The following is a 26,177-nucleotide window of genomic DNA, read 5'->3' on the forward strand; positions in this document are numbered from 1 at the left end:
TGCAGACACGAAAACTTCAAATCATGATTGAGCTCTTAGCGAGCACCTATGAAGGCCGGCACTGCGCACGAAGGGGATTGGTAGCCAGCCCATACCGTGTCAACCCACACGGTTTACCCCGCATTCTTGTACAGGGAAATTGAGTTTTCAGGTCCATACAGCGTACGGCCGTTTCAATACGGGCAACAAGGATGACATAATTTGTCTCTTTGTGTTTCTCCCTTGTGATCGGACTTTGTAGGATGAACGTTGAGATTTACAAGGGCACGGTGTGACCAATAAGGTCTGAATTGGTCTGTAATAAGGGAAGCACTGATGGCACCACGCCCGGCCGCCTTTGTCTCCCCAGTTGCATTGTTTACACACCACACCAGGTACTCATTTGAGGTTGAGTGGACCTAGGGGAGGCCCAGGAACGGTTCCGATAATCGTCACCGGTGTTGGCGGACGTGAGCGGGAATCGAACTCGAGTCGCCGGGTTCGTAGCACGGTGCGCGAACCGCTACTACACTACCGCTCCCCACTCACGCTCGCTCAGCCGACCCACGTGTGGATGTGGGGGCAGCATCAAGCTATGAGGCCCCGCGCTTGTGGAGTCCGTAGCCGCAGTCGCATGAGGCGTCGGCGTCTCCCCTGGTACGTGCCGATCCGGCAAAGCGCTGCCCATCGTTTGCGCTTGATATCGAAGCCGAGCAGTGGCTGTGGTGGCGGTGGTTGTGGTGGGTTCGGGGGGTGGGGGCGGTCTGGGGGGTGCGGTGAGATCAGGGGGATTGCTGCTCACATGTTTGCTGGGCCCCGTTGAATGATCCACAGTCAAACGGGGCGAACTTCACAGCATCCTCTCGGCAATCTCAACCAAAGTAGCCACCACAGTCCTGCCAAGCGATGCCTACACCCCCACCCACCCCCCACGTCTCGCGCTGCGCCAACAACAATGGGCCTTGGTTGAGCCGTGATGGCTCAACAATGCGCAACTGTGTCGCAACACAGCGGCAACAAAGTTGCAGTGTTTTATAAACGTGGCGCTGCGGCGCTCGGAGGAAGGAGGAGGGTGCCCTGTGCCCGAGGAACATTGCCCCATTGTACAGGGCCATCCACTCGTGGCCACGCGTGTGGGTGCACACGCGCACACACGCGCGTCCGAGTTGCGCGCACACACGCACGTCCGTGTCGCACGCACGCACACGTCGCGTGTCCGGCCCCGTTTCGTGAATCTACTGCCAAGCGAGGGACGCCCAATTCCTTGGGACTGTTTCGACCGTACTTCACCACGCTGGTCAACGCGTGAGGGTGGATGGGGGGAGTGTTGAACAGCAATTGGTGTGTCGCTCTGCTGCTCCTGTCCCTTGCGTACGGCGATCGCCCATCCAAGCGTTGCCCAGGCTCCACGCCGCTTAGCTTCTGGGATCTTGACGGGATGAGTTGATTTCCAGGTGTTATTTGGTCTTCGGGCGGTTTTAAAGACTTGCCGAGCAATGAGAGAGTTTAACGGGGCTTTGTGCAAATCCTCTGTACGTGTCGACCACCAAGGCTCCGATCCCAATGGACCAATCAATTTTTTTCCCGCTCTCCTGTAATACTTGGAGCCATTTGTTTCACAAGGGCGCCGCATCTCGCTGCGTGTGGTGGTGTGGAGGAGTAGACCGAAATTGTCGCTCTAAAATAATATTAATTACACAGCCCTTTGTGCAACCACTGCTGAATGAAGGCTTCCCTTTGGCATATCACCGTGGTGGCGAGATGTTAACTACCTCGCCTGGTATGCACGAGGTAGTGGGTTCGATCCCGACCCTGATGCCTGCTGTATATTTGGAGTTTGCGTGTGTCTCTATCTCATCATTATCACGGTGGCTAGGAGATGTTAACTACATCGCGTGGTATGCAGGAGGTCGTGGGTTCGATCCCATCCCTTTAGCCTGCTGCTGCATATTTAGAGTTTGAGTGTTTCGCTTTTCTCTCCGTTGTTGCATGTATGTTTCTCCGGGTCCTCCGGTTTTCCCCTCCACATTTAAAAACGCGTGCTTAGAGTATTTGGCTGATATAAATTGCCACGTGATGATGATAAGCCAACTTCGTTGGGCTACATCATTTGTGATGACCAGGTCGCTTCTGAAAACGGCTCAGTGGGGTCTTACCTGGTCAAATAAAAACAATAGTTTAGTTTAGTGGAGTCCTCTGACCTGGGGCACTGGTCTGGCTGTCGGTGGTGATGTTGGCTGTTGTGTGGAATCCCAATGGAGTAATGTAGAACTTGTCAAATAAATGGGCGTAAGTCGTCAAACAGGCAAAACATGGGATGACAGTGCAGCGGTAACATTTGTGCCTCGTGTCAAGGAAATCCTGAGTTCGAATCCCGACCTGCGTGCAGTTTGTGGGTTTATCCACCTCGTTTTCAACAATCGGTCTCGCCTGGGCAGTCTCTCTTTTCCTCCCAAAGCCAACCTCCCCTTTCCCCCGCCCCCTCATACTAATATATCGGTTATTGATCAACCATCCCGATGGCGAAAATTAACTGAGAGTTATTCAACTCGATGACGCTCCGTACCATCACTGCCCCCCCCCCCCCCTGGCCTCGACGTACCAGCTGCGGTGTCAATTCCGCGGGGGCTGTGTGGGTGAATGAATGACGGCGGCGTGATTTTATATAGACGATAATTATCGTGATTTGAAATAAAGTTACGATCATTATCGTCATCGTCGCGGTAGCAAGAGGGTCATCGATTGGCCGCACCCTTATTGATCGGAGCGGCAGTGTGTATTGTTGTTATCCATAATAGAGGTGTTTGGGTTAGATCACGTAAATATGGTGTAGTGGTGGGGGGAGTGGTGGGGGAGTGGTGGGGGAGTGGTGGGGGGAGTGGTGGGGGAGTGGTGGGGGAGTGGTGGGTGTAGTGGTGGGGGGAGTGGTGGGGGAGTAGTGGGTGTAGTGGTGGGGGGAGTGGTGGGTGTAGTGGTGTGGGGAGTGGTGGGTGTAATGGTGGGGGAGTGGTGGGTGTCGTGGTGTGGGGAGTGGTGTGGGGTGTAGTGGGGGGAGTGGTTGGTGTAGTGGTGGGGGAAGTGGTGGGTGTAGTGGTGTGGGGAGTGGTGGGAGTAGTGGTGTGAGTAGTGGTGTGGGGAGTGGTGGGTGTAGTGGTGGGGGGAGTGGCGGGGGCAGTGGTGGGTGTAGTGGTGGGGGCAGTGGTGGGTGTAGTGGTGGGGGAGTGGTGGGTGTAGTGGTGGGGGAGTGGTGGATGTAGTGGTATGGGGAGTGGTGGGTGTAGTGGTGGGTGTAGTGGTGGGTGTAGTAGTGGGGGAGTGGTGGGTGTAGTGGTGGGTGTAGTGGTGGGGGGAGTGGTGGGTGTAGTGGTGGGGGGAGTGGTGGGGGGAGTGGTGGGTGTAGTGGTGTGGGGATTGGTGGGTGTAGTGAGATGCTAGAAGTGAGAGGTGTAGTGGTGTGGTGTGATGACAGGTGCAGTGAAATAAGATCATTGTAGGCGAGCGTGGAGAAGCGGAGAGATCTTCTTACCCTTTCGTACGGCTGCTGATGTAGTTGCAGAGACAATGACTAAAATTTCACACGCCGGTGGTCAAACCAGCAGATGACCGCGTCAGGACCAAGCCAAGTGTCACAGCCGCGATGCCTCCTTCGTATTTGTGGATCGGGGCGTTCCGTCGTTACACGTTGTACTCAGGTCTGTTCTGGATAACCACAGTCGCACCACTACGACTGGAGAGTTTTTAATTTTCCCATTTGTGCATCAGGCATTCCGCATCTGGCATGGTTTGTGCTGTGGATGCGGTTTAGGGTGGACCACGAGAAGCTTCGTGGAAGATCAAACCCCCAGAGATCTTCTTCGTTGGGGCTTTCATAACAAGGCGGTGTTTGTGAGTTGTTTTCAACTCCATTCAGCTCACCAAGTTTCATCGGGGGTTGAACTGGCATGGAGATGAGAGATGCGGACACGGAAGAGATGGGAGAGATTAATTGGCGTCCGTGAATTTGGGATCCCCTTGAGCTGCTTACAGCTCCAAAGATTTTGATAACTTGGCTTATGCCTAGCGCGGCCACCACGAAGTTGAGTTATCAGCTCCACACGCATGGTACCGTACATCGGTAGATGCGTGCGTACGCGTGAATCCGTGTGTCTGTGTTAAAGCCTTGCGTCCACGTGTTGTAGACCCCGTGTGCGTATTAACGCATGAAATTATGAGACATTTCTGCGTTAAAAAGTGCCGTGCAAGGCATTTCAATTTCATACATCGGCGCTTGTGACCAATGTTATGATTCATAAGTAGTCGCCTATATTGGGTTAGATTGGCGTGTAGGTAGCGTATATATTATTATTATTACACTGGTCAACACACTTTTTCTGGCATAAGGTATTCCAACGGTTTTAAGGTAATTTTGCGGTGCTGATTCCAAATCTGGCGTCTATCACATCAGGTTTTTGAGATATCAAATATTGCATTTTCAATAAAATCTGCAGAAGAAAAATATTAAATAAATGTGGATATCTACATAAAATTATATTATAAACACACTATCCTAAAAATACAGCACCATATTACAACACTAAAGCAGTCACTGACTCGCAACAACTTGCAATCATAAGTGACAGAGTTAATTTCAAGTAAAATCAATGAAAATGGGGTATGCCGATAGCATAAAAATGAGATGTGATAGAGTAAATCTGAGATCAGATTTGGAATCATCACCCTGAAATTAGTCGAAAACATCTGCAAAAGTCCAGGCCAGGAAGAAAAAAATTGTTGACCAGTGTTATTTTTAACGGTAGCCCTCCACCACCCAGCGACAGCGCTAATCGGATCGAGTTATCACGTCATTGGCAAGTGGGACGTATTGGCGGTACCGCACCGGTGCAGCATACGAACTGAAACAGTCGGACGATACTCTTTGGTTCTTTCGGTAAAATCACGTAGAGTATAAAATAAAATAAATTAAATCTCACGACGTTGCTGGCGCAACACAAGCGTCCGTCATCAGGTGGGACAACCACAGCAAGAAACAATTGCTAAAGTGGGCAAAAGAGCTGCTGTAACAAGAGGCTGCTGTAGCAAAAGGCTATATATATGGCCTCTTGTTACAGCAGCCCTTTTGCCCACTTCACCAGCTGTTTCTTGCTGTGGTTATCCCACCTGATGACGGACGCTTGTGTTGCGCTCGAAACGTCGTGATTTTATTAATTTGATTTTCTACCTACGTTACTTTACCGAAAGAACCAAAGAGTATGGATCCCTGCAGTCACGAAAACTTCAAATCTAGTCGGACGATGTCGCTGTTGCCCCTTGAGTGAGCTGCAGAACTCTCCGTCAGAAGTTGCCACTTCGATTCAGCGGTTGCTTTCCCATTCGAACGTACGGTGGTGACCAATGGCAGAGCCAGGATTTTCAGGTGGGGGGGGGGGGGCAACCCCTCCAGCAATGAAAAATGATCGAGGAGTTGTTAGTAAGTAAGGACTTGTCCCTTGCTTTTTATTTGACGCGTGTGCGGCGATGGCGCAGCCATCGATCGAGGGTCGAATTTGCACCGCGTTGTGTGATCGGCATCGCGCTCGCTGAAGGTGTTGATGCCTTCAGGGAAGTCGTGTACTATATACGCAACTGCGCACAATTTTGTGAGTCTCTTATCACTGATTTGCCACCACTTATTGCCAATTATGGATTCAGACTATTGTCCTATCATCTCATAGAGTTCCTGGTACGTAATAATATGCTACACAGTGGCAGTGGGGGTCGCAAAATGCCGATTTATTGCTAATAAACCCCAATGATCCAATCTAAATTAGGGATTTCGATCGGGGAGGCATGTGCCACCCCACCACCCCACTGGCTCTGCCAGTGGTGGTGACACCACCACGAGTCGTAATCTTTGTGACGCCACCGTCCCGCCTTAAAAACGATTCCGGAAAGGAATCGAGGAACCGATTCTCGGGCAAGATGAGTGAATTCTTGCCTCTGGAACACGGAGGCAGTCAATGGTCATCAGGGCTGGGCGCTGCTATACGGCAACAGACTGGGAAGCTTTGTGTTCAGCCGCTCCTCCTTATAACACGGTTGGCTACGTACGGTGCGACAGAAGTTCAACATACATACGTAACATTCGTCTTGCGACTGCTTCGACATGACGAGAACTGATTTTGACGCACCACCACCACCCCGCAAGATTTTCTGACCATTGGTTGCGAATCGCCGTGGGAAAATAAATAATCATTGCTAAAAAAATGTGCCTTTTTAATTTTATAAAAACCGCGATACGTTCAAACGTGCCCCAATTGAATTGGCTCATCATCGAAAACCGGAGGAGGGAGGAATGTTGGAACGGCTAAGAACCTGCTGCTTGCCCGAGCGAGCGCTGAGCTTTGTGAACACCGCATGGGGCCGGGGGGGGGGGGTGCAGTGGAATTCAGAAACGTGCCGAACGTTTCAACAGCCGCGCCGGGAGATGGCATCGAACCGGCGATCACCCCCGGCCCCAGGATTGCAAGTCTGGTGATGCTACTGACCGTTAGTCCACGGCAGCCGGTCTTAACGAGATCTCCCCTGACAGGGCTTGCCCCACCAGCCCTGGCAGGCTGAATGGTGGGGGGGCATCATCGTCACCGCTGGTTATTGTCACACTTTTATACAGGGCGGCCCAGAAATTCAGGACACACGGGGTTATTATTTATTTTAGCGAATGACGTATGGGTTATTTACTTTGTTTTAACAAATGTTCAAAAGTCACGTAGAAGGGAAATAATAAAACTATAAAACAATACAATTCTCACGACGTTTCGACTGCAACACAAGCAATCGTCATCAGGTGTGAAATCCACAGCAAGAAAATTTAGAAAATTTTCTTGCTGTGGATTTCACACCTGATGACGATTGCTTTCACACCTGATGATGATTACTTGTAAAGATTACAGCTGCCTTCCTTGAGCACGTATGAAAGTGAATGGAACTCATCCCCCCCTGCGTACATTTTCTTGCCATTTCGAAACTTCATCTGAAAAGGAGAAATAAGAAAAACGGGGGTATATTGAGAACTATAACAAATAAAGTATTCGCTTACAGGTAAAACAATTAAAGCGTGTCGATGGCAGTGTTAAAAAATCAATGAAGTAAGCTGGTGTGTGTCGACAATTGGGCCACCCCGTACAGGCCAAGCGGACTGCGCTTTGTCGTCCGAGCACGTTGCGTGCTCGCTATCACGAGCCATCGGCAATTAACGGTGCCGGAAGCCTCTTTGGTGTGACCGAGTGACCTGGAGAGGGCGTGACGCCCCGATGGTGCCGGAGCGCTGATGCTTCCGGAGCGCCGGCCCTCCCCGGCAGGCCGACAGGGGTCCTCATTCACCCCCCTGGGGCGAAACACTCGGGAAAAAAAAAAGTTTCCCCAGCGGCGCAAATCCACGCGGCGAATAGACTGGCCATCTCCAGCAACTGGCTGTCTCCTGAAAGGACTGCCCATCTCCCCAGCATTGATATTTGGACACCGCACCTGGCGCTCATTTAATGCTGAGTTGACCTAAAAAAGAACAGATTCAAATCTCAATTGCCACTGGTGCTTAGCAATAGCTGGGAATAAAACTCGGGTGAGCAGTCCCCATAGCGATGATGATGATGATCCGGCAGCGGTGGTTGGTGGTTAGCACACTGCGCCATAAATCCCCCGGGACCTGGGTTCAATTCCTGCCCATTCCTAGACCGCCATTAGGTCATCTCGGCCTTAAATAATTATTTTATGCGGAGTGTGAACGTCAACACTTCGGGGCCAGGCACCAGAGGACGTCCACGGTGGAGATGGAGTGATGAAATCAGTTGGTGTGTAGATGCTCGGCGGATTTTAACATTGCAGGGCCGTAAGAGAAGGCACGATCATCCAGCAGTGGATCGATTTTGGCTGATGCTAATGATGAATGGATAAAACAAGCCATGATTAATACCATTTATAAACTCTAAAAGACTGTAGCTCTTTTAATAGCCAAAGTAGCATATTTTAAATCTCTAGGGATCAGATTTCCTAGGGAGTGTCGACGGCGTAGCATGTTACGAGCAGCTGGAGTTTAAACTCAACACGGGGAAAAAATCTAAAATCCGCTCGGTACAATTTCACGGCAGATTCCTCACATTTTTTTCTCAATATTTTACTCAAGCGAGGTTTTTATTTTATTTTTAAACGAGAATTTCCGTTGCAATAACGGATTCTGGGGGAAACATTCGAACGACAACGTTGCAGTGATCACTTTGGGCCGACGAGAGGCGTCCGTGCCGCAACGTACGAGGTCGCCGCACGTCCGCCCGTCGCGCGTCCGTCCTGACCGATGAAGCCGCCGCACCGATGTTCACAAATCTAACCTTAGCAGGTTCCCAGTGTGCACGTGTTGCAAAAGCGAACGTGGGGCATCTCTCGTGCCAAGCCGATCGGAAACGGTGACTTAAAATGTCGATTCTCACCGGAGTTTCAGTGATTGCGGTAGCGTGGAGTTCACACCTCGTGCACACGTTCCGTTTCGTTACAAGTCCTCGTGAACGATGACGACCTTGGAATGATTTCTTAGTTGCTGATAATTCTTAAACATCGCACCGTATGTGTGTACGTTGGAACTTCTTTCACACCGTACGTAGCCAACTGTGCTACTCAGAGGTGCGGGGGAAAGGATAACAAACTTAACATAAAAATCAGTTCTAAACAAATGAGCCTTCACTTTAGTATAGTGGAGCAGTGTATGGTAGTGTGGTGTGTAGTGTAGTGTAGAGCGTAGTGTGTGTAGTGTAGTGTGTGTAGTGTAGTGTGTGTAGTGTAGTACGTATCATGGGACCTCCCTTGCCAGAATCAAAATATAAGAATAGGTTTTTCCCTTTCCGGCAATAAAACAGTTGTGTTAAGATGTTAAAACACCAAACAGAAATCTTTTGCAAGGAATCATGTCTGCATTAACCACATATACTTATAGTGAACATGCAAACAAAAAACATGCTCTGGTAGCATATGATGCATTCTTTGAAACTGGTCCACACCAGAGAGCCTCGTCTCAAACAGTGTGAGACCAGAGGGTGCCAAAAGGCGAACACCACAAATACATGTGGCTAATGTAGACAGGATTCCTTGAAAAGGGTTTCTGTTTGGTGTTTTAACATCTTAACACAACTGTTTTATTGCCAGAAAGGGTAAAACCTCGTCTTATTTGTAGAATGTATGTTGAACTTTGTTCGCACCGTACGTAGCCAACCGCGCTAATCAGAGGTGTGGGGAAAGGACAACAAACTAAACACAAAAAGCAGTTGTAAAGAAATGCGTTTGTCAATTTAGATGATTTAAAAGTGCATAGCACCAATGGCTTCCTAATATCGGAAGGAAGAGCGTTCCATACGGCCGTAGAAACCCATCGGAAAGCGCGCAATGTGGTTTGCGATACAGCAGTGACACACAAAACCTGACTCTTGTAAATGATGTCACAGGCTCTTTAACCATCCACATTACAGATTATTGGATTGCAATGCACTTTGGGTAATCGCGCACTGGTAATGAAAACCTGTCAATGACTAATCACCCGGATTGCTCGCAGTCCCATCAGATCCTGAAAGCTAAGCAGGCTTGAGCCTGGGTAGTGCTTGGATGGGCAAGCCCCGTGCTTAATAGGTGTTATAGGCAGCTTCAGCAGAGCGACATTTTCATCAAAGGGCTGTGCAGCAAAATCCATTGTACTGTACTCCGCTTCAATGTCTATGCTGCCTACCTTCATAAACTCGCGCTGATCAGCGTGCTGAAGTATGGTAAGGAAAAAGCCATGACCACACGGCATGGGGAGGCCCTTCCTCATCCAGCAGTGGAGTGATTTAAGGTCCGTAGTGTGCAATCTGGCCTGGTGGGGTGACCATCAAACGGCTTGATTCACAATCGCCATTCAAACCCTGGCTAGGGATCAACTCAAACCCCGTCACTCCTCCGGGGATCGACGAAGTGCCTATCACTTTGTGGTGAGTCGAATCAAATTCAGTGCCCAAGTCCCTCCCCTGACGCAGCCAGAAATTGCGCCGATTGCCGTTCGTGTCCTTTGTGGTGAAACAAAGTGACCTTCGACTCGCGGGGATGCGGTGACGTGGTGACGCGTCAACTCAGCGGCCCGTCCACGTGCGCGTTGGCCTCTGCCCCGTTGCCCGGTTTCTCTCTGCCCTGGGACCATGGGACATCGGACTCGGCGGTCTGGCCTGTGCGCCGGGCAGCTCTTAAGACTTTGTGGAAACACGCCAGAGGCTGCACACACGAAAAAACAACGCCGCGGTTCCACGTAGCCTGGGGGTGTTCAGGAATGCAGCGTTTTTAAACGCCTCGTGCGTTTTCGTCCTTATGCAACGAGGGTCAGAGTTACGTAATAGGAGCTGAGTACCTCGGGGGGGGAGCCATTCTACAAAAGAATAGCCGAAAGTCGGTTCACAGCGACGCAAGATCACCCGTGGCGCACGTCGCTCGTAGGGGTCGTGCTCGCGGCACTGCCGGGGAGCGTGGCTGTTGGTGCGGCCGGGATCACCCGCACCTTGCCACCTTTGTCTCCCCCATAGAGCATTTTTTTCCCCTGCATTAAATTGGGTCCCGTAGTTTATATGGAGTTGCTGTTGGTAAAACAAAACAATGATGTCTGGGCCTGAACACCAGATTCTTTGTGGGGCGGATGAAGCAGCAGATTGAGAGTGTATGCCACAAAACAAAAACCCAAAGATTAGTTTCACAAATCGACATCGTTCATTCAAACCGCATCTCATGACCGCCGAGGAGGAACCGCAGGCCAAGCTGGAAGGCCGCCAGGCGATGGAGCTGGCGCCAACAATTTGACCCGCAAAGTTCTCTAATTCGACCGTTTGCCGCGGCTGGCTGCGTGCGTTCGGTGCGAGAGGAGGAGGAGTTCACCGTTAAGATGTCTTTGTGGTTAGTTTCCCCGACAGCGCTTAGCAACGTCGGCAAGGTCTCATACCACGAGAGATTAAACAAATTAACTGTTGCAGAAGGGCCATACGTGGAATGGTGAGAACCCCCACACTGTGTTGCCAAGGCCACAAGCTCCCAAAGACGTCGCGTGGTAAAAAAATCTGCCATTCCTAAACGGCGAGGTGACGTGCCAGGTAAGTGTGACCTTTGCCGCGTGTGGAAATGTCACCATTCTAGGGCTGCCTTTCGCTCAGTCACTCTCTTTACTCTCTCCCTCTGTTTGCCCCCGCTTTATTCCGACGCTTTGTTGCAACAAGTAACACCTTCGCGTGCCGTTGCACAATAAGAATGTAAATTGTACTCGCCTGTTTCGCAGAAAAAAGGGTAACAAGCGGCGATTGAGTACAGTGCGGGCCCATGTGCGAACTTGGCTCAAAACTAAACTAAACTATTCTTTTTTATTTCACCATGTAAGGCCCACTGAGCTATATAAAAAAAATTCTAAATCAACCTGACCACAAATGATAGCTCAACGAAGTGGCTTAAATTCTTGGTTCTTTCGGTAACGTCACGTAGAAGGGAAATAATAAAATAATATAAATATAATTTAAGGTCCGCTGTGAACCAAAAGAACCAAGAATATTAATCCCTGCAGTCACGAAAGCTTTAAATCAGAAGTGGCTTATGTAGAAATTTATAGCAGCCAAATACTCTGAACGCGTGATGTCGATTCTGAATGTGGAGGGGAAAACCGGAGGACCCGGAGAAAAATCCACGCGACCGCGAGGAGGGAGACACCGCAAACTCAAATTATACAGCAGGCGTCGGGGTTGGGATGGAACCCACGACCTCCTGCATACCAGGCGAGGCAGTTAGCAATCTCACCACCTCGTGGAGGACAAAATTAGAGCAAGACTCTTAAGCCGATTATGTAAATAATCGGATCACTCTACCGATTATTGGTTAATATTTTTTGGAAATTCATCGATTAAACCGGATTCGTATGCTTGCCGATACACGCATAAAATTGCGAGCGTGAGAATCAATTGTTATCAATTGCCAGTCGAATGGATATTGCGTGCCGGTGTTACCAGTACGCTATTCGGACGAACAACGTTGCAGAAACGATGCAGAACAAATAAAAATAACAACTAATTTTTATCATTGAATCGTGACAATTCAATGAATAACACTGCCAGTCATTCATTTTCAACAACGTCCACACATATAACAAATATTCCCATTGGGAATTCCGTATGCTTTCTACGAGATTTCTCCAACTCCGTTACGTTTGGAGGGCGTGGCTGCTGCCGCGGGGTCTATGGGAACGCGCGCCTGCCCCCGAAGCAACGGTGCCGGTCTCTTACATCCCCCGCCGCCGCCTCCTCTGTCCAGCCAGCGGTGTCAATGGGTTCAACCGTGGCTCGTTGAATGGCAGGTCTTGCACGGCTGGAGTAAGGCGTGGGTGCTCCCAAGACGTCTGGCCTGTGCGGAAGAGTAGGCCAAAACCACCCTGTCGAGCTGCTTACACTGAGCCCTTGCCCAAAAAAGCTTCATAGCTCATCGGATTTCTCCTCCTACAGTCTAAATCAAGATTCTGATACCCCATTAATCGCTCTATGTATGTTGAACTTCCGTCCTGTATACTGCATCGGAATTGCATCAGCAGTACAAATCTGCACACCAGATGGATTGATTCACGGTATCTATGCTGCATTTATTGTGAGATGCTTAAAAAACCACCACCACCAACAACAACCACAACCGTGCCTTTTTTCGGTAAAGTCACATAGGTATCACTTGATACAGCAATTTTGCTGTGACGGTTCCACCTGAAGACGGAAGCTTGTGTTGCCTCCGAAACGTCGTGATTTAATTAATTTATTTTTTTACCTACGTGACTTTACCGAAAAAACCAAAGAGTATGGACCCTTGCAGTCACGAAAACTTCAATTCTAGAACCGTGCATTTCTTGACGAAACCCAAATTCCTACATATTCAGGGCGAAACTCGACACTTTGGTGGGGTCATACTGTAGCAGCAGCAGCACCCTGCTGAGAGTCACCTCTCACCGATGTTGTTGTCTCTCTCTTTGCTCTGCTTGTAAGTAGGGGCAGGCGGACGGGGCAGTTGCAGCCTGTGTTTGACCTGAGGCTTAGCGGCTGCATACACAACAGGGCAGCAGTGTCCCTGAGTGGTGGGCGGGCGCTGAGCTGTGATTGGGAAGGGAGTGTGAGGTTCGTCCGTCTGTCCGTCCGTACAGCAGCTCCTTTTGTTTGGGAAGGCAGGAAAACGCTGGCCGATGATAAGAACAAGAAAAAGTAGCGGGCAAACCACGCTCGCGCACGCGCACGCTTCCTTCCCGTATATTCGTCTCCGCTTACCATAATCAATCAACAAAAGTGATTCTTTGCACTTCTCGCCAGCCACACGGCGGCGTTCCGGGAGTGCGCGGTGTCAGTGGCGTTGGTGCGCACGCGGCGTGGCGCGAAGCAAGCCCAAGGCCCGGTTTTGACAATTCATTGTCTCATCGTTAGACAAGACGCGCTTTGGCGCTGCTGCTACTGCTGCCACCGCTGCTGTTGAGCTGGGCAGTGGTGCACAAAGCGCGATTGACGAAGCGGCTCGCCACACGTGGTTCTACATGCCATGAAGAAGGCCCATTGCCCGAAACGTCGCCGATTTGATAGCATATTTTTTGTTGTTGTTGTTAATTGTCTCGTCAGCAGAGCAATGTCTTCTGCAAGCATTGTGTGTATGTGTGGGGAGTGGTGGTGTAGCGGTTAGCGCCCTGCGCTATGAACCCGGCGGCCCGAGTTCGATTCCTGCTCACGGCCACTAGCACCGGTGACGGTTATCTGAGCCGGTCCTGGGCATCCCCTAGGTCGACTCAGCCTAAAATTAGAACCTGGTGCTGTGTGTGGTAAACATCACTACCGGAGAGACAAAGGCTGCCGGGCGTGGTGCTGGCCACTCACCCCCCTCGTGTGCCGTGCCGGCCGTCATAGGTGCTACTCACTGACAGCACTTGCCAACAACAGTTTGTTGAAGGCTATACGGGGGATCTTTGACTTTGGGCCGTCTAGGCACGGAAAAAAGACATCACAGCTACGGTCACAGCCGTAACGATTTGAGTGGCCACTAAGGTCGTGAACCTTAGTGGCCACTCGTGACTTTCGGGGCACGCGAAACCCATTAAACTATAAACTATAACCGAAAATATTTGTATTTTACTAAGTAAGGCCCGCTGGGCTGTGTAGCTCTTTTTCAGAATGCGCGACCCTGGCTATCACAAACGACAGCCCAACGAGAAGTGGCTTATCGCGTGGGAATTAGTAGCGGCCAAATACTCTGAACCCACGATGTTGATTCTAAATCCGGGAGGGAAAAACCAGAGGGCCCGGATAAATGTCCACGCGACCATGGGGAGAGAGACACGCAAACTTCAAATTTACAAGCATCAGGGTAGGGAACTCACGACCTCCTGTATACCAGGCGAGGGAGTTAACATCCCACCATCATGGAAGATTAATATTTGCATACAGCGAATGTGAATCTAAGCCATGGATTATTACACACGTCACTTCACTACCTGTGCATCGACAGCTTTAAGAGCTTAGACGAATATATTAATTTAACGCGACATTAAATATCCACAACCGCTCGTCGACTGGCAGGTCGCTGGATGTGGTTGTGTAAAGTGCGGGTACACCTCGAACAAGAAGTCCGGCCAGTGTGGAAGAGTTGATCGAAGTTCTCACTCTAAAATAATATGAATGCGCAGCCCTTTGTCCAACCACTGCTAAATGAAGGCTTCCCTCTGGTATATCACGGCTGTGGCGAGATGTTTACTCCCTCGCCTGGCGTGCAGCAGGTCGTGGATTCCGACCCCAACGCCTGCATATTTGGACTTTGCATGTCTCTCTCCACGTGGTTGTGTGTGTTTTTCTCCGGGTCCTCTGGTTTTTCCCTCCACATTTACTATGGCTATCATTTATGATGTCATTTATGGTAGCCAGGCCACTTCTGAAAAATAGCTATATAGCTCAGTGGGCCTTAACTGGTAAAAAATGTAACCAAAAATGTTTTTAGTCGTTTAAAATATCGGTCATGGGAGCTGTTTGACCATACTTCACCACACTGGTCAGGGCGGGTTAAAGTGGCTTCTCGAGCTGTCTCCAGGAGAGAGGCCCCTCCCGTCGGCAGTGGCCTGAGCAGGGAATTGCAGAGCTGCGCCTTTACCTCTTAGATTTGCTGTACAGGTACCGTAATAATGATTGTTTTTTGTGTTGTTGTTGTAACGTTCTAACCCCGTGTCCCCCTACTGGACATGTGTGAAATAGAGCTTCATAGCTCATCGGATTCCTCCTGCAGTATAAACACAAGATTTTGATTCAGAATTCACGTTCCCCTGTTCGTGATTTGCAGCCGCCACGCAAATCGGTAACTCCCCCCCCCCCCCCCGGCCATTTCCCTTTGAACAGGAAAATGTATTGACATTTCTTAAACTGATCTGTGCGGCATTGTTTCGAATGTTATGCACCCAAATGAGTCTGTTTCTCCCTGGGCCCATCAGGGTTTTTTCCCAGATGATGACGTGATTTAGAAATTCAATTTATTTGCTCTCGCAGAGCGAGAGAGGCGAGGGATTACAAAGGGAATTGGGCAAACATCCCAACTCGGGCTCCTCCTGAAGATGACTCCAGAGGCCCAGGACAGGCCTTTCCTGGCAATACAATTTTAAAAATAAAATATATTCTCATAATGTCCGTCAGCAACACTGTGGCAACACGGGGCTAGAAGACTAGAAGACCTCAAGCCTCTCTGGCAGGGAAGGCGGCAGCAGTACTCGTGGCTTGGGGAGACCTTCATCTAGCAGTGGATTGACCATGGTTGATGATGATGATGATGATGAAATCTTAATGCCAGCTCATGGCTCTGTTGTTTTCAGGGTGCAGGGAAACTCCCGCAGTTTCACTTTGCACTGATGGCACGCAAAGATCCCTCCCTGTAACCTTCGCAGACTTTTTGGGGCAAAGTGCTGTGAACTTTACGAAGGCTGGCACGGCACACGAGGGGTTGGGTGGCCCAACACCACCCCCGGTCGCCTTTATCTCCCTCATGGTAATGTTTAGTACACATCGCACCGAGTATTCATTTGAGGCTGAGACGACCTAGGGGAGGCCCATAACCGGTTGAGATAATCTTTACGCCGGCGTTGGCCATGAGCGGGAATCAAACTCGGGACGCCGTGCTCGTAGCGCAGCGCGCTAACCGCCACACCGCCGCTCCCGACTGGTAGCGGCACGCGGATGCATGCGCTCATGCCTCTATAACCACCCACTCTTATCACTTGTCACAAAGCGACGCTTGTCATAATCGTTGGAGTGGGCGCGAGTGTTATCATAACGCGTGCGCAGGTGCACGGCAGCTGGTCTGTTGAGTTTAAAGAACAAAAAAATCTTGTTCATTTTCTTGCGGAGTCTCGGAGGTGGGGGGGGGGGGGGGGCGCGGGTGGGCAGGGGGGGGGAGTCTGGGAGGTAATGGAGTCGCACGCCAAGAGACCTTCATCCAGTAGTGGATTGACCATGGTTGATGATAATGTCGATGATGAAATCTCAAGCCCAATGTCGTGCTAGGGGGTTGGCCCCCACCCATAGCAGATGACGAAAAATCCCTGACCCGGGCAACTCGCACATAACTGGCTCAACTCTGGTCAGATTACTGCTCCATGCTAGCCGATTACCAAAATCGAATCGACCCAAACGCCCCAAACTGCTGCCCTTTGTGCCAAGCAACGCCAGAAGACATCTCCCATTTTCTCAGTTGCCCAAAACGCGTACCAAAAATGTAATCGATTGATCTCTGGCTAAACCCTTCCAAAGTGGCGACACAACGCCACCTATAAACAGAAAGTGCGAGGAAAACAACAACATGATGAAATCTGAAGGCCAGCTCATGGCTCTGTTTTCAGGGTGCAGGGAAACTCCTGCAGTTTCACTTTGTACTGATGGCACGCAGATTTTTGGGGCAAAGTGCTGTGAACTTTACAAAGGCCGGCACGGCACACGAGGGGGGTGGGTGGCCCAACACCATGCCCGGTTGCCTTTGTCTCCCCCGGATGGTGGTGGTGACCGTGAATTTTCCCGGCCTATCCGCGGATCGCAACGTGGCTCAACGCCGCACGTAAGCTGGCCCCGACAGTCGTCATCAGCAGTGGCCATGGTCGATCTATTGCTGGATAAAGGCCTCCCCGCGCGTTCCTGTGATTTAAGATTCAAGAACATTGCCCGTGGTGAGCAAGGCCCGTGGCACTAACCATCGCGCCGCGGCAGCGTTCTCATAATTTCAAGCGGTCGGAGAAATATCCCACGAACCTCTTTCACGGCCGCCTTGCTTTCAAATCGTCTCGTGGGGTCGGACTTCATTTGAGACATCTGAACAAGCTAAATATGCCCTGCGTGGCATTTTCACCGCCGTCCAAAAAAAAAGAAATGAGCGGAACGCAACTCCAGTTGTGGCTGAGAGTGGGAGGAGTGCGCGCGTTTGAGCACATCGTGAGTGACGCGCAGCTTGCATGGGGATGCGTGGCCCTGGCGATCGCTCATGGCCCAGTGTTGACTGAAATATTACCCCACTGTTTTGCTCCGTTCAGCTGTTCACATCATTCCTCTCCGCGTGCCTCATCACCGTGTCCACACGCTGTTGTTTCAGTGTGCAAGTGCGTGCCTGCGCGCATGTCCTTGTCTCTGCGTGGAGGGCGGTAGTTGTCTATGTTGGCGCACTGCGCCACGAAACTGGCAAACCCAAGTTCAATTCCTGACTCGGCCTTTAAACCAGTACCTAGTGGGGTGCATGAACATCGGCATTGGGGAGACAAATATGGTTGGGCGTGGTGCTGGCGACCCACCTTTCTGTGTGCCGTGGTAGCCCTTAATAAGTGCTCGCTAACAGCACGTGACCCGACATCCTGTGTAGGCTACATCGGGGACCTTTTTCTTCGTGTGTGTGTAGAGAAGGCAGTGGCACATTGAATAGTCGACTCCGAAAGAGCAAACTAAGTGGTACTTCATCAGGCCGAGGAGCGTTTCATCACAAGTCGGTGCTGCATCACAGCAGCACCTGTACGCACACTCCTTAATTGGCTAAACACATCTGAACGTCGAGAAGACAGCAGAGCTCGCTACTTGACATTCTCGCCTGCACTGTTATTTGATTATTATTATCCTGTTGCAGCGGGGATTTTTGTTCTCGTTGTTCAGAGATGTGGTTAACCCCATGTACGCGCCGCTGCGCGTGCACGGTTCATCTCCGCCATGACCTCACGGGAGCGGAGACGATCATCGTGGTCAGTGTAACACGGAGGCTTTCGCTGCCGTGGATCATCGTGGTGTTTGTGTCGGTTTGTTTTTTGTCGTTGCAGGTGCTGCCGGGAAAGATGGACAAGGACAAGGCCGGTAGGTCGACTTTAATTTCTCGTGTCAATAATTTATCGGACGTATTGCAACGTAATTTTTTTTGCCCTTCGCGGCTTCTTGCCCCCCCCCCTCACACTCCCCCCCCCCAACACCGTGCCCGAAAGGTCACGCGACTAGCGAGGCACGCTTCACGTGACGCGTTCTGTTTGAACGAGGAAGAAAATAAATGTTGCTAGCGCGTGGTTGCTGCAGAACGTTTGTTCGGCGCGTCCGTCACCTCGGGGGCGGTCCCGGACAGCGGCGGAAAACGCCGCGGACGTCGCGCGCGATGCCGTCACCGGATGGCCAGGTCACGTCGCCACGTGACCTCATCGCACATTGTCAAATGATGACGACGACGATGACGACGATGACAACGATGACGACGATGATTATGACGTCACCGCGAGTGCGATGAGGTCACGTTGCCACGTGACAATGAAAACGACGACGATGATGACGATAACGATGACGATTGCGACGATGACGACAATGATTATGACATCACTGCCCTGGCTGGCAAAGCATGTATAAACGCTTGTTAATTTGTTAAAAGCATCTTGATGTATAGAGGACTGCCGAGCGTGGACAACATTTGGTGCCAGCTGACTGCCTGGCCCACTGCTTTTCATCTTGTCTGTGGTTCCTCAGAGATTGTGCGAGAGAAGCAAGTTGCATGAAGGATGGCGTAGCTCTAGATTCAAGGTAGATTTGGACCGATCTTATTTGTTAATGGCAAGAAGGGCTCAGTGAGCTGCTACGCTCTATTTCACAGTAGTGTCGTGTGATGGTACAGATGGTAGACGGTACACAACGTAGCGACACGAGCGTGGTTACATAGGTTGTGATACTAAACAGTGAGTGTCGGTACGTGCTCCACATGTTATATATATAAAAGGGAAATTTGTGAATATGTGTGTCTGTTCAAAATGTTTAGCATACTTCCCGACATGCAAAAACTTGAAATGTGCCATGTGGGTACTTTCCAGACTGTACACCATGAAAAAATTATAAAAATACACTTTTTTATTTTTTTTGGGGGGGGGGGACGCAATAATGCATATATTTTGCACGGCAAGTGAGCTGTGACGTCACATCTGTCATGTGACCCGTATGCGGAAGCGTAACGCAGTGTGCCTGCTCATGTCACCCCCCCCCAACCCTCCGCGGGTACAGTGCCATACAAATGTGTTGCAGGCCTAAGGCATTCTTCGCGCAGCATTGCTTTATTATTTCAGTCGTTTACTGCCGTACCCACCCTGAAAGTTGTGTGTGTCTGCAGCAAGCGCGTTTGTGTACCTATGGACGCACGCGTGTGTGTGGGGGGAGCGGTGGTGTAGTGGTTAGTGCGCTGCGCTACGAACCCGGCGACCCGAGTTCGATTCCCGCTCACGGCCACCACCGTTGACAATTATTTGAACCAGTCCCGGGCCTCCCCTAGGTCGACTCAGCCTCAAACGAATAACTAGTGTGGTGTGTGAACATCGCCACTGGGGAGACAAAGGCGGTCGGGCGTGGTAAATTCAAGTCCCGGGCGAAACCGGGTAGTAAAGCTCGTACATATATATACAACTCAACATTATTTTTAAGGCGAATACTTTTAGCGTTGCTTTGTGTCACCAGATTTTTGGGGCGCAACCCATCATGGCAGACGTGAAATGGTCGTGGAAATTCCACATTCCCATGGCAGGGGGGCCACGTGTTCACGGAACATTTTTCTTACAAAACAAATAGCTATTGTATTCGAGAGCCGGACCTTGGCTGAGAGTCACGCGTCTTTCAAAAGTCAGCGAGAGTTCAATTACCGTGACCGGGAATTGAACTCTGGCAGGTTTAAAGCGCAAGTGCGCCGACCACTGCGCCGCCACTCCACTCACCCCTGCCCAGCCAAATCCCCCCATCCCTCGAATCTCGTTGCACTTGGTCGATTCAGCCTCTCGAACGGCGGGCACCGAGGTCCTCCACGGGGTGGGTGGTGACGGGTGGGGGGGACGGGGGAGGAGGGGCGAGGGGGCGAGAACGCAAACACAACATCCAGACGACTCTGCGAGTGGGTAACGCGACGACTGGCGGTGGGAAGGCAATCTCGGCGGGGAATCTCGGGGCGGTCGAATAAAAAAATCCGCTCGCCGTCTTTTCTGCCCATCGCGCCGTCTCAACGGCACCCGAATCAAAAGCGGTTGCTGGAAAGGCACAACAGTGTGGCGGGCGAGCGAGCGGCAGGAGAGATGAAAGGTGCCGGGTGGCGCACCGCACAAAGGTGGCGTGCGGCGTGACGGCCGTCCGCCCGTGACGGCGCGAATCAGGTGGGGCCACGGTAGACAGCGAGGATTCCTCCCGTGCCATGCATCCTGTTTGCGGCGAGCGCGGCCGCGATAAGGAACCGGTCGGCGCGCTGCAGCTTTGGCGGCGGCGGCGGCGCCGTAAGCGGGTGGGCAAAAATATCACCGCAGCATCTTGGCAAAGGGCGAGGCGCCGTTCAGCTTCACGGAGATCCATCCTGGAGCGCGAGGTGAAGTTGGGAGAGTAACCCATCCGTTGCCATGCCGCTGCAGCTCGTCGCCGTGTCGACGGAACACGCCGGGTGTCGTTGCGCTGTTCGGCACGTGCTCCGAGAAAACAGCATCTCGGTGGCTCGGAGATGTTAACTGCCTCGCCGGGTGCACAGGAAGTCGTGGGCTCGATCCTGACCCTGACGCCTGATGTATATTTGGAGTTTGCGCTTCTCTGTCCCTGTGATCGCGTGGATTTTTCTCAGTGTCCTCCGATTTTCCGCTCCTCACTGATTTATTTGGCTGTGATAAATTTCCACTCGATGATAAGCCACTTCGTTGGGCTCTCAGTTGCGGTCCGGTCACTTGCGAAAAAGAACTACATCGCTCAGTGGGCCTTAGTTTAGTTTAAAGTTCAAGATTCAGTCAGCGCTCGGAATACTCCATTCGATCACCCGTTGAGAAGAGATTGAGGATGGTTGTTGGGAATGAGTGTGGCTCGGTGCGGGGGGCGGGCAGAGTGGCAAGGGCAGTGTGGTGACACTCACGCGCCTCACAAGCAAGAAGGGCGTGGGTTCGATTCCCGACCGCTGCATGGGTTTCCTCCCATAGCTCAAACAAACACGACGTGACTGGCATCGGCCAAAACATCTCGGCAAACGCTAAAACGCTACTTGCAAATGGCTCGCTTGGGATCGCACGCGACAGCAGCGACATCGGCCCCCTGCCGCTGCGAAAAGCGGGCAGGGCCCTCTTGAAGTCGAGTCCTGAGACTCTACGAGCCCTGCCTGCGTAAACAAGTTGGAGTCGAGATGAATGTCTTGAGTTCTGCAAATTCCACTTTCCTCCCACGCACAACAAAACGTGCCGAGCCATAACCCTCCTGAGAGCAGACCGGTGAAGCTGTTCCCGGGTTACATAACTTGCCGTTGAAATGCGACTCAGAAATTGCGTGTCGTGACACGCAGGGCTCGCGCCGATTTTCGTGAGCCGCCGGGCCAGTCTGCGGACTCAACGTGGCCCTGTGTCAGCCTGCTCGTATCTCACGCAGGGAGAGGTCAAGGGTCGCAGCCCTGCAATTGCCCACTCACTCCACCGCTGGCCGAAGGCGCCTCCGCTTGAGGGAGCGGGTAGACGGCACCTCCAGCGGGTGCTTTGGCCTACTCTTCCACGCTGGCCCGGTCGTCTTGGATGAGGTAGAGGGGGGTAAGCGCACTCTGACCCGTCACACGCGACCTGCCGGCCGACTTAACTGGGGGGTGAACCCATTCGCAGCGCTGCCGGGTGGTGGACGGAGGCGGTGGGGAAGGGGGATTTAAGGAACGTCCACCGTCGTTTCAACCGCCGCACGGGGAGATGGAGACGAACCGACGACCTCTGGAGTCCGACTGCCGCCTCCTTCGCATCCGGTCCAGCTTCTGCTGCGTCGGTGAATTCTCCCGGCACCTGCGGAGCTAATTCCACGCATTCCACGTGCACTGTTGCCCATTGCACTTGGCTCTCCTCAAACACGGCACAGTCTGTCCTTAAATAGGGGCGCCTTGGTGGTGAGATGTTAACTACATCGCCTGGTATACAGGAGGTCGTGGGTTCAATCCGGACCCTGACGATGCCTGCTGTATATTTGGGGTCTGCGTGTCTCTCTCTCTCTCATCATCATCACGGTGGCTAGGAGATGTTAACTACCTCGCCTGGTTTACAGGAGGACGTGGGTTAGATCCCGACCCTGACGATGCCTGCTGTATATTTGGAGTTTGCGTGTCTCTCCCCATGGTCGCGTGAAAATTTCTCCGGGTCCTCCGGTTTCTACCTCCACGTTTAAAAACAGCATCGCGCATTTCGAGTATTTGGCTGCTGCTATAAATGTCCACGTGATGATGATGATGAGACACTTCGTTGAGCTATCATTTGGGATGGCCAGGTCGCTTCTGAAAAAGAGCTGCATAGCCCAGTGGACCTTGCTTACCTGGCAAAAGAGAAAGAAAGAAAAGTGTGGTGCGTGGTGACCAGCTAATTGGCATTCCGCGCTGTGACGGCTCTGCGGAGCTGCGATGGCTCCTCGGGCTGCGGCCCCAGAGGCTGGTGAACCACAGTGGGCAGCAGCAGGAGGCGGCGGCCCTTCTGCCAACAAGTGGCAAGAGCAAGCGGTTGCAGGGCTGTGCCTTCGTACCGCCCTCCCTGTTATCCTACACTGCAATTCGAACCCTGTAGGATTCGATTAAGAAAACATTCTGTCGGGAGCTAATCCGCCGGTGTTGGAGCCGCTGGAATGGAACGCGATACCGGCGGAGGCCATAGTTGTTGCCGGCTTCACGAAGGACAAAATAATAACTCCGCGAAAAACCCTTTGGAGTCCTTAATAGCTATTTAGGGAAATCCTATAGGACTGGGAAAGAGAATGGCGCAGATCTCGTTGGGGAATGCGCTCGGAATGTTAAACTCTGTCCTCGTTGAGTCTGGGAAGCTCCTCTTGTAGGGTAAGCCGGTTACACGCCAACCCCCCCTCCTAATGTTCATTGTTGCCGGCTTACTCTTCGGCTTATTCTTTCGCTTCGCATATTTTCCACATCCTCTTCCTCTTTTAGCTCCAAAAGACCCCAACCCCAGCAAACCCACACGGGTCACGGCCCCGGCCTTGCATTCTGAGCAGGGGGGGGAGAGGGGGGGGAGAGGGGGGGCAACCCTTATCAGCCAGTCCTTATCACTAAGAAGGGCACAGATACATTTTTTTTGAAGGCATGTGTGTGTGTGTGGGGAGCAGTCGTGTTGCAGTTTGCGCGCCGTGCTACGAACCCGGCTACCCGAGTTCGTTTCCCGCTCATGGTGACAGCTCTGACGATTATCAGAACCGGTCTTCGGCCTCCCCTAGGTCGACTCAGCCTCAAATGAGTACCCGGTGCGATGTGTAAACATCGCCACTGGGGAGACAAAGGCGGCCGAGCGTGGTGTTGGCCACCCACCCCCTCGTGTGCCGTGCCAGCCTTTACAGGTGCTCGCTAACAGCACTTGCCCCAACAGTCTGTTGAGGCTATAACGGGGTATTGTTGTCTTGTCTTTGAGTGAGCGAGCGGGGAGTGGGTAGTGTAGTGGTTAATGCCCCAGCAGTCTGTTTTTGGCTACATGGGTGATCTTTGCCTGTATATGTACAGTATGCCGTATCTATCGGCCACATACCAATACATTCCTATGCCTTGGGCAAGAAGGGGTGTTTCCTCTTTCACTTGGTGGGCTAATTGTGTTTCATTCACCAGAATTGTTGTGGTCGTTTACCCAGGAACGCTTCGGCGAGTCTCACAACTAATTTTGAGGAGGATCCTGCCAACCGTTCGCAGTAGCAGGAGGTGGCGATGCTGCTGCTGCTGCGTAACTCCAATTTGGGCCATTTCCAGGTACATTGTTTCAGCATTGGGATTGTTTGGTCAATATGGGTTTTTCTCTTTTTGTAGCCATGGGAGGAAACTCATCCAGAACAAGGGGGGAGAGCGTACAGACTCCGCACACGCACCAAGGTGGCCAAGTTGGGAATTGAACCCAGCCCCCCCCCCCCTCTGCTGCCCTAATGATGCCGCAACCAATGAGACCGAGGTTTGAGTTCTGGCCATCGCCCAGGTGACACCAGGAGGTCCGTTCAGTTATTCTGAAGCACGATTGGGATTTCACGGGGAAGCTGAATGGCGTTCAAAAACAAGTCGCAAGCGCCGTCACGTTGTGTGAGAGACCCCATTCGCAGAAGATCCCCCGGGGGTTTCGATCGTCCACGGAGCTGCCCGTGGTCGCCACCCCTCAACTGCATCCACTGCACAAACCACGGCAGCGGCAGAGGCGGATACCCGATGATGCACGAATGGAAAATTAAAAACTCTCCGGAAAGGGGCCGTCCATAAATGACGTCACGCACCTGGGGAGGGGGGGGGGGGTGTCAGACATTTGTGACGATGTGTGACGAGGGGGGGGGGGGTTTGAGAAATGTGACGTCACATCAAAATGCGCAACTTTAAATAAATATAGGCAACACGTTCTACTTAATTAAATAGACTTTTTAATAAATGTTTTCTCCTACAACATCAGAGTGCAGCGCCACATTAAATACGCACTACAATCACAATAGTTTAAAGCGATTTGAAGCTTTTTTTGGGGGGGGGGGGGCAGAGCTTTGTGACGTCATATTTGAGGGGGTGGGTCTGACTTTTTGTGACGCCGTGTAACGATGGGGGGAGGGTCAAAAATCGTCCAAAATTGCGTGACGTCATTTATGGACGGCCCCTTAGCCCAGTGCCTTCTTGCACAAGAGAGGGCCTCGTAACAAATCTGTAAGCAACGGGGCTGTGTTTTGTTGTAATTCCGATTTTCGCGGTTGCCTACGTACCGTGGCGGAGGAGCGTACGCGCGTGCATTGTAACAAGCGCAAATTATTCTCCCCTCGGGTCAAGGGGTCTTTAGTGTTCAAAAACCAAAACAAAAATTGGGATATTGCTTTGGATGTCGCGGATCGGTGGGAGGGAACGGTCCGAGCCAGACGGCGAAGCTTCCTCGTTTCCAGCCGACAGGGAGGATATTTTTACTGGTTGGAACCTGCTGGTTACACCAGCCCACAGGGGATTATTGTGTCCGTCCGTCGTGCAGGGAGGGGCTGGGTGGGGAGGGAGGGGCTGGGTGTGCTGTGTGTGTGTGCTGTGTGTGTGTGTGCCCGCTGTGTGTGCGCTGCAAATTGCCCCCCCCCCCCAACTTCAATATTACGGGATGCCTGCAAAATACCCCCAGAGGCTTGAGAGCCTTCCGGGAAAAGGTGGCCTTCTCTTTGTTTTGACGGGTTTTGGTTCGCGATGAACGGCTCCGATTCTTTCTTTTGATTGCGACCGTTTGAATTTTCCTTCCCTCATTTTTCTCTTTCGTTTTTATTCGTCGCATTCCTGAACGTGACCCCCCCGAGCACGACAAACAGAGAAACGCCTTTTCGTGAGCGCCCGTTCGAAGCGCGGTGCACGGGGTGGGGGGCGGGGTGGAAACGCTTAAAATATTTGAGGATTCTAAAAATAATACGTTTTAAGGGATCCCCGTAACGAACGTGCTTGTGACGAATGTCATCTCCACGTCGCGCTCGCTGCCGGCTCTATTAACTTTTGGTGGGGCGGTGCTATTAATCCCGAACCGCGCGGACGCCCTAGGCACCCAACTCTGTCTCTGTGAGCCACAGGCAGTATATTCTTCGGCTTTTTCGTTAAAGTCACGTAGGTAAAAAATTTAAATTAATAAAAGTAAAATAAAAATAAAATAAAAATCACGACGTTTCGGAGGCAACACAAGCTTCCGTCTTCAGGTG

General features: G+C 51.6%; 1 protein-coding gene across 1 annotated transcript in view; it reads left to right on the forward strand.

Annotated features, from left to right (window-relative positions):
* Window positions 1-26,177, forward strand: part of LOC133357678 (stAR-related lipid transfer protein 13-like) — a 164,338-nt gene that overhangs the window by 41,748 nt on the left and 96,413 nt on the right. Inside the window, 1 exon segment of the mRNA XM_061575768.1 lies at window positions 18,332-18,365. Within this exon segment, the coding sequence (XP_061431752.1) occupies window positions 18,332-18,365 (34 nt within the window).

The sequence above is a fragment of the Lethenteron reissneri genome, chromosome 59 (assembly GCF_015708825.2).
Source record: "Lethenteron reissneri isolate LAM-NWPU_2019-01 chromosome 59, ASM1570882v1, whole genome shotgun sequence".
NCBI classification, from domain to species: Eukaryota; Metazoa; Chordata; class Hyperoartia; order Petromyzontiformes; family Petromyzontidae; genus Lethenteron; species Lethenteron reissneri.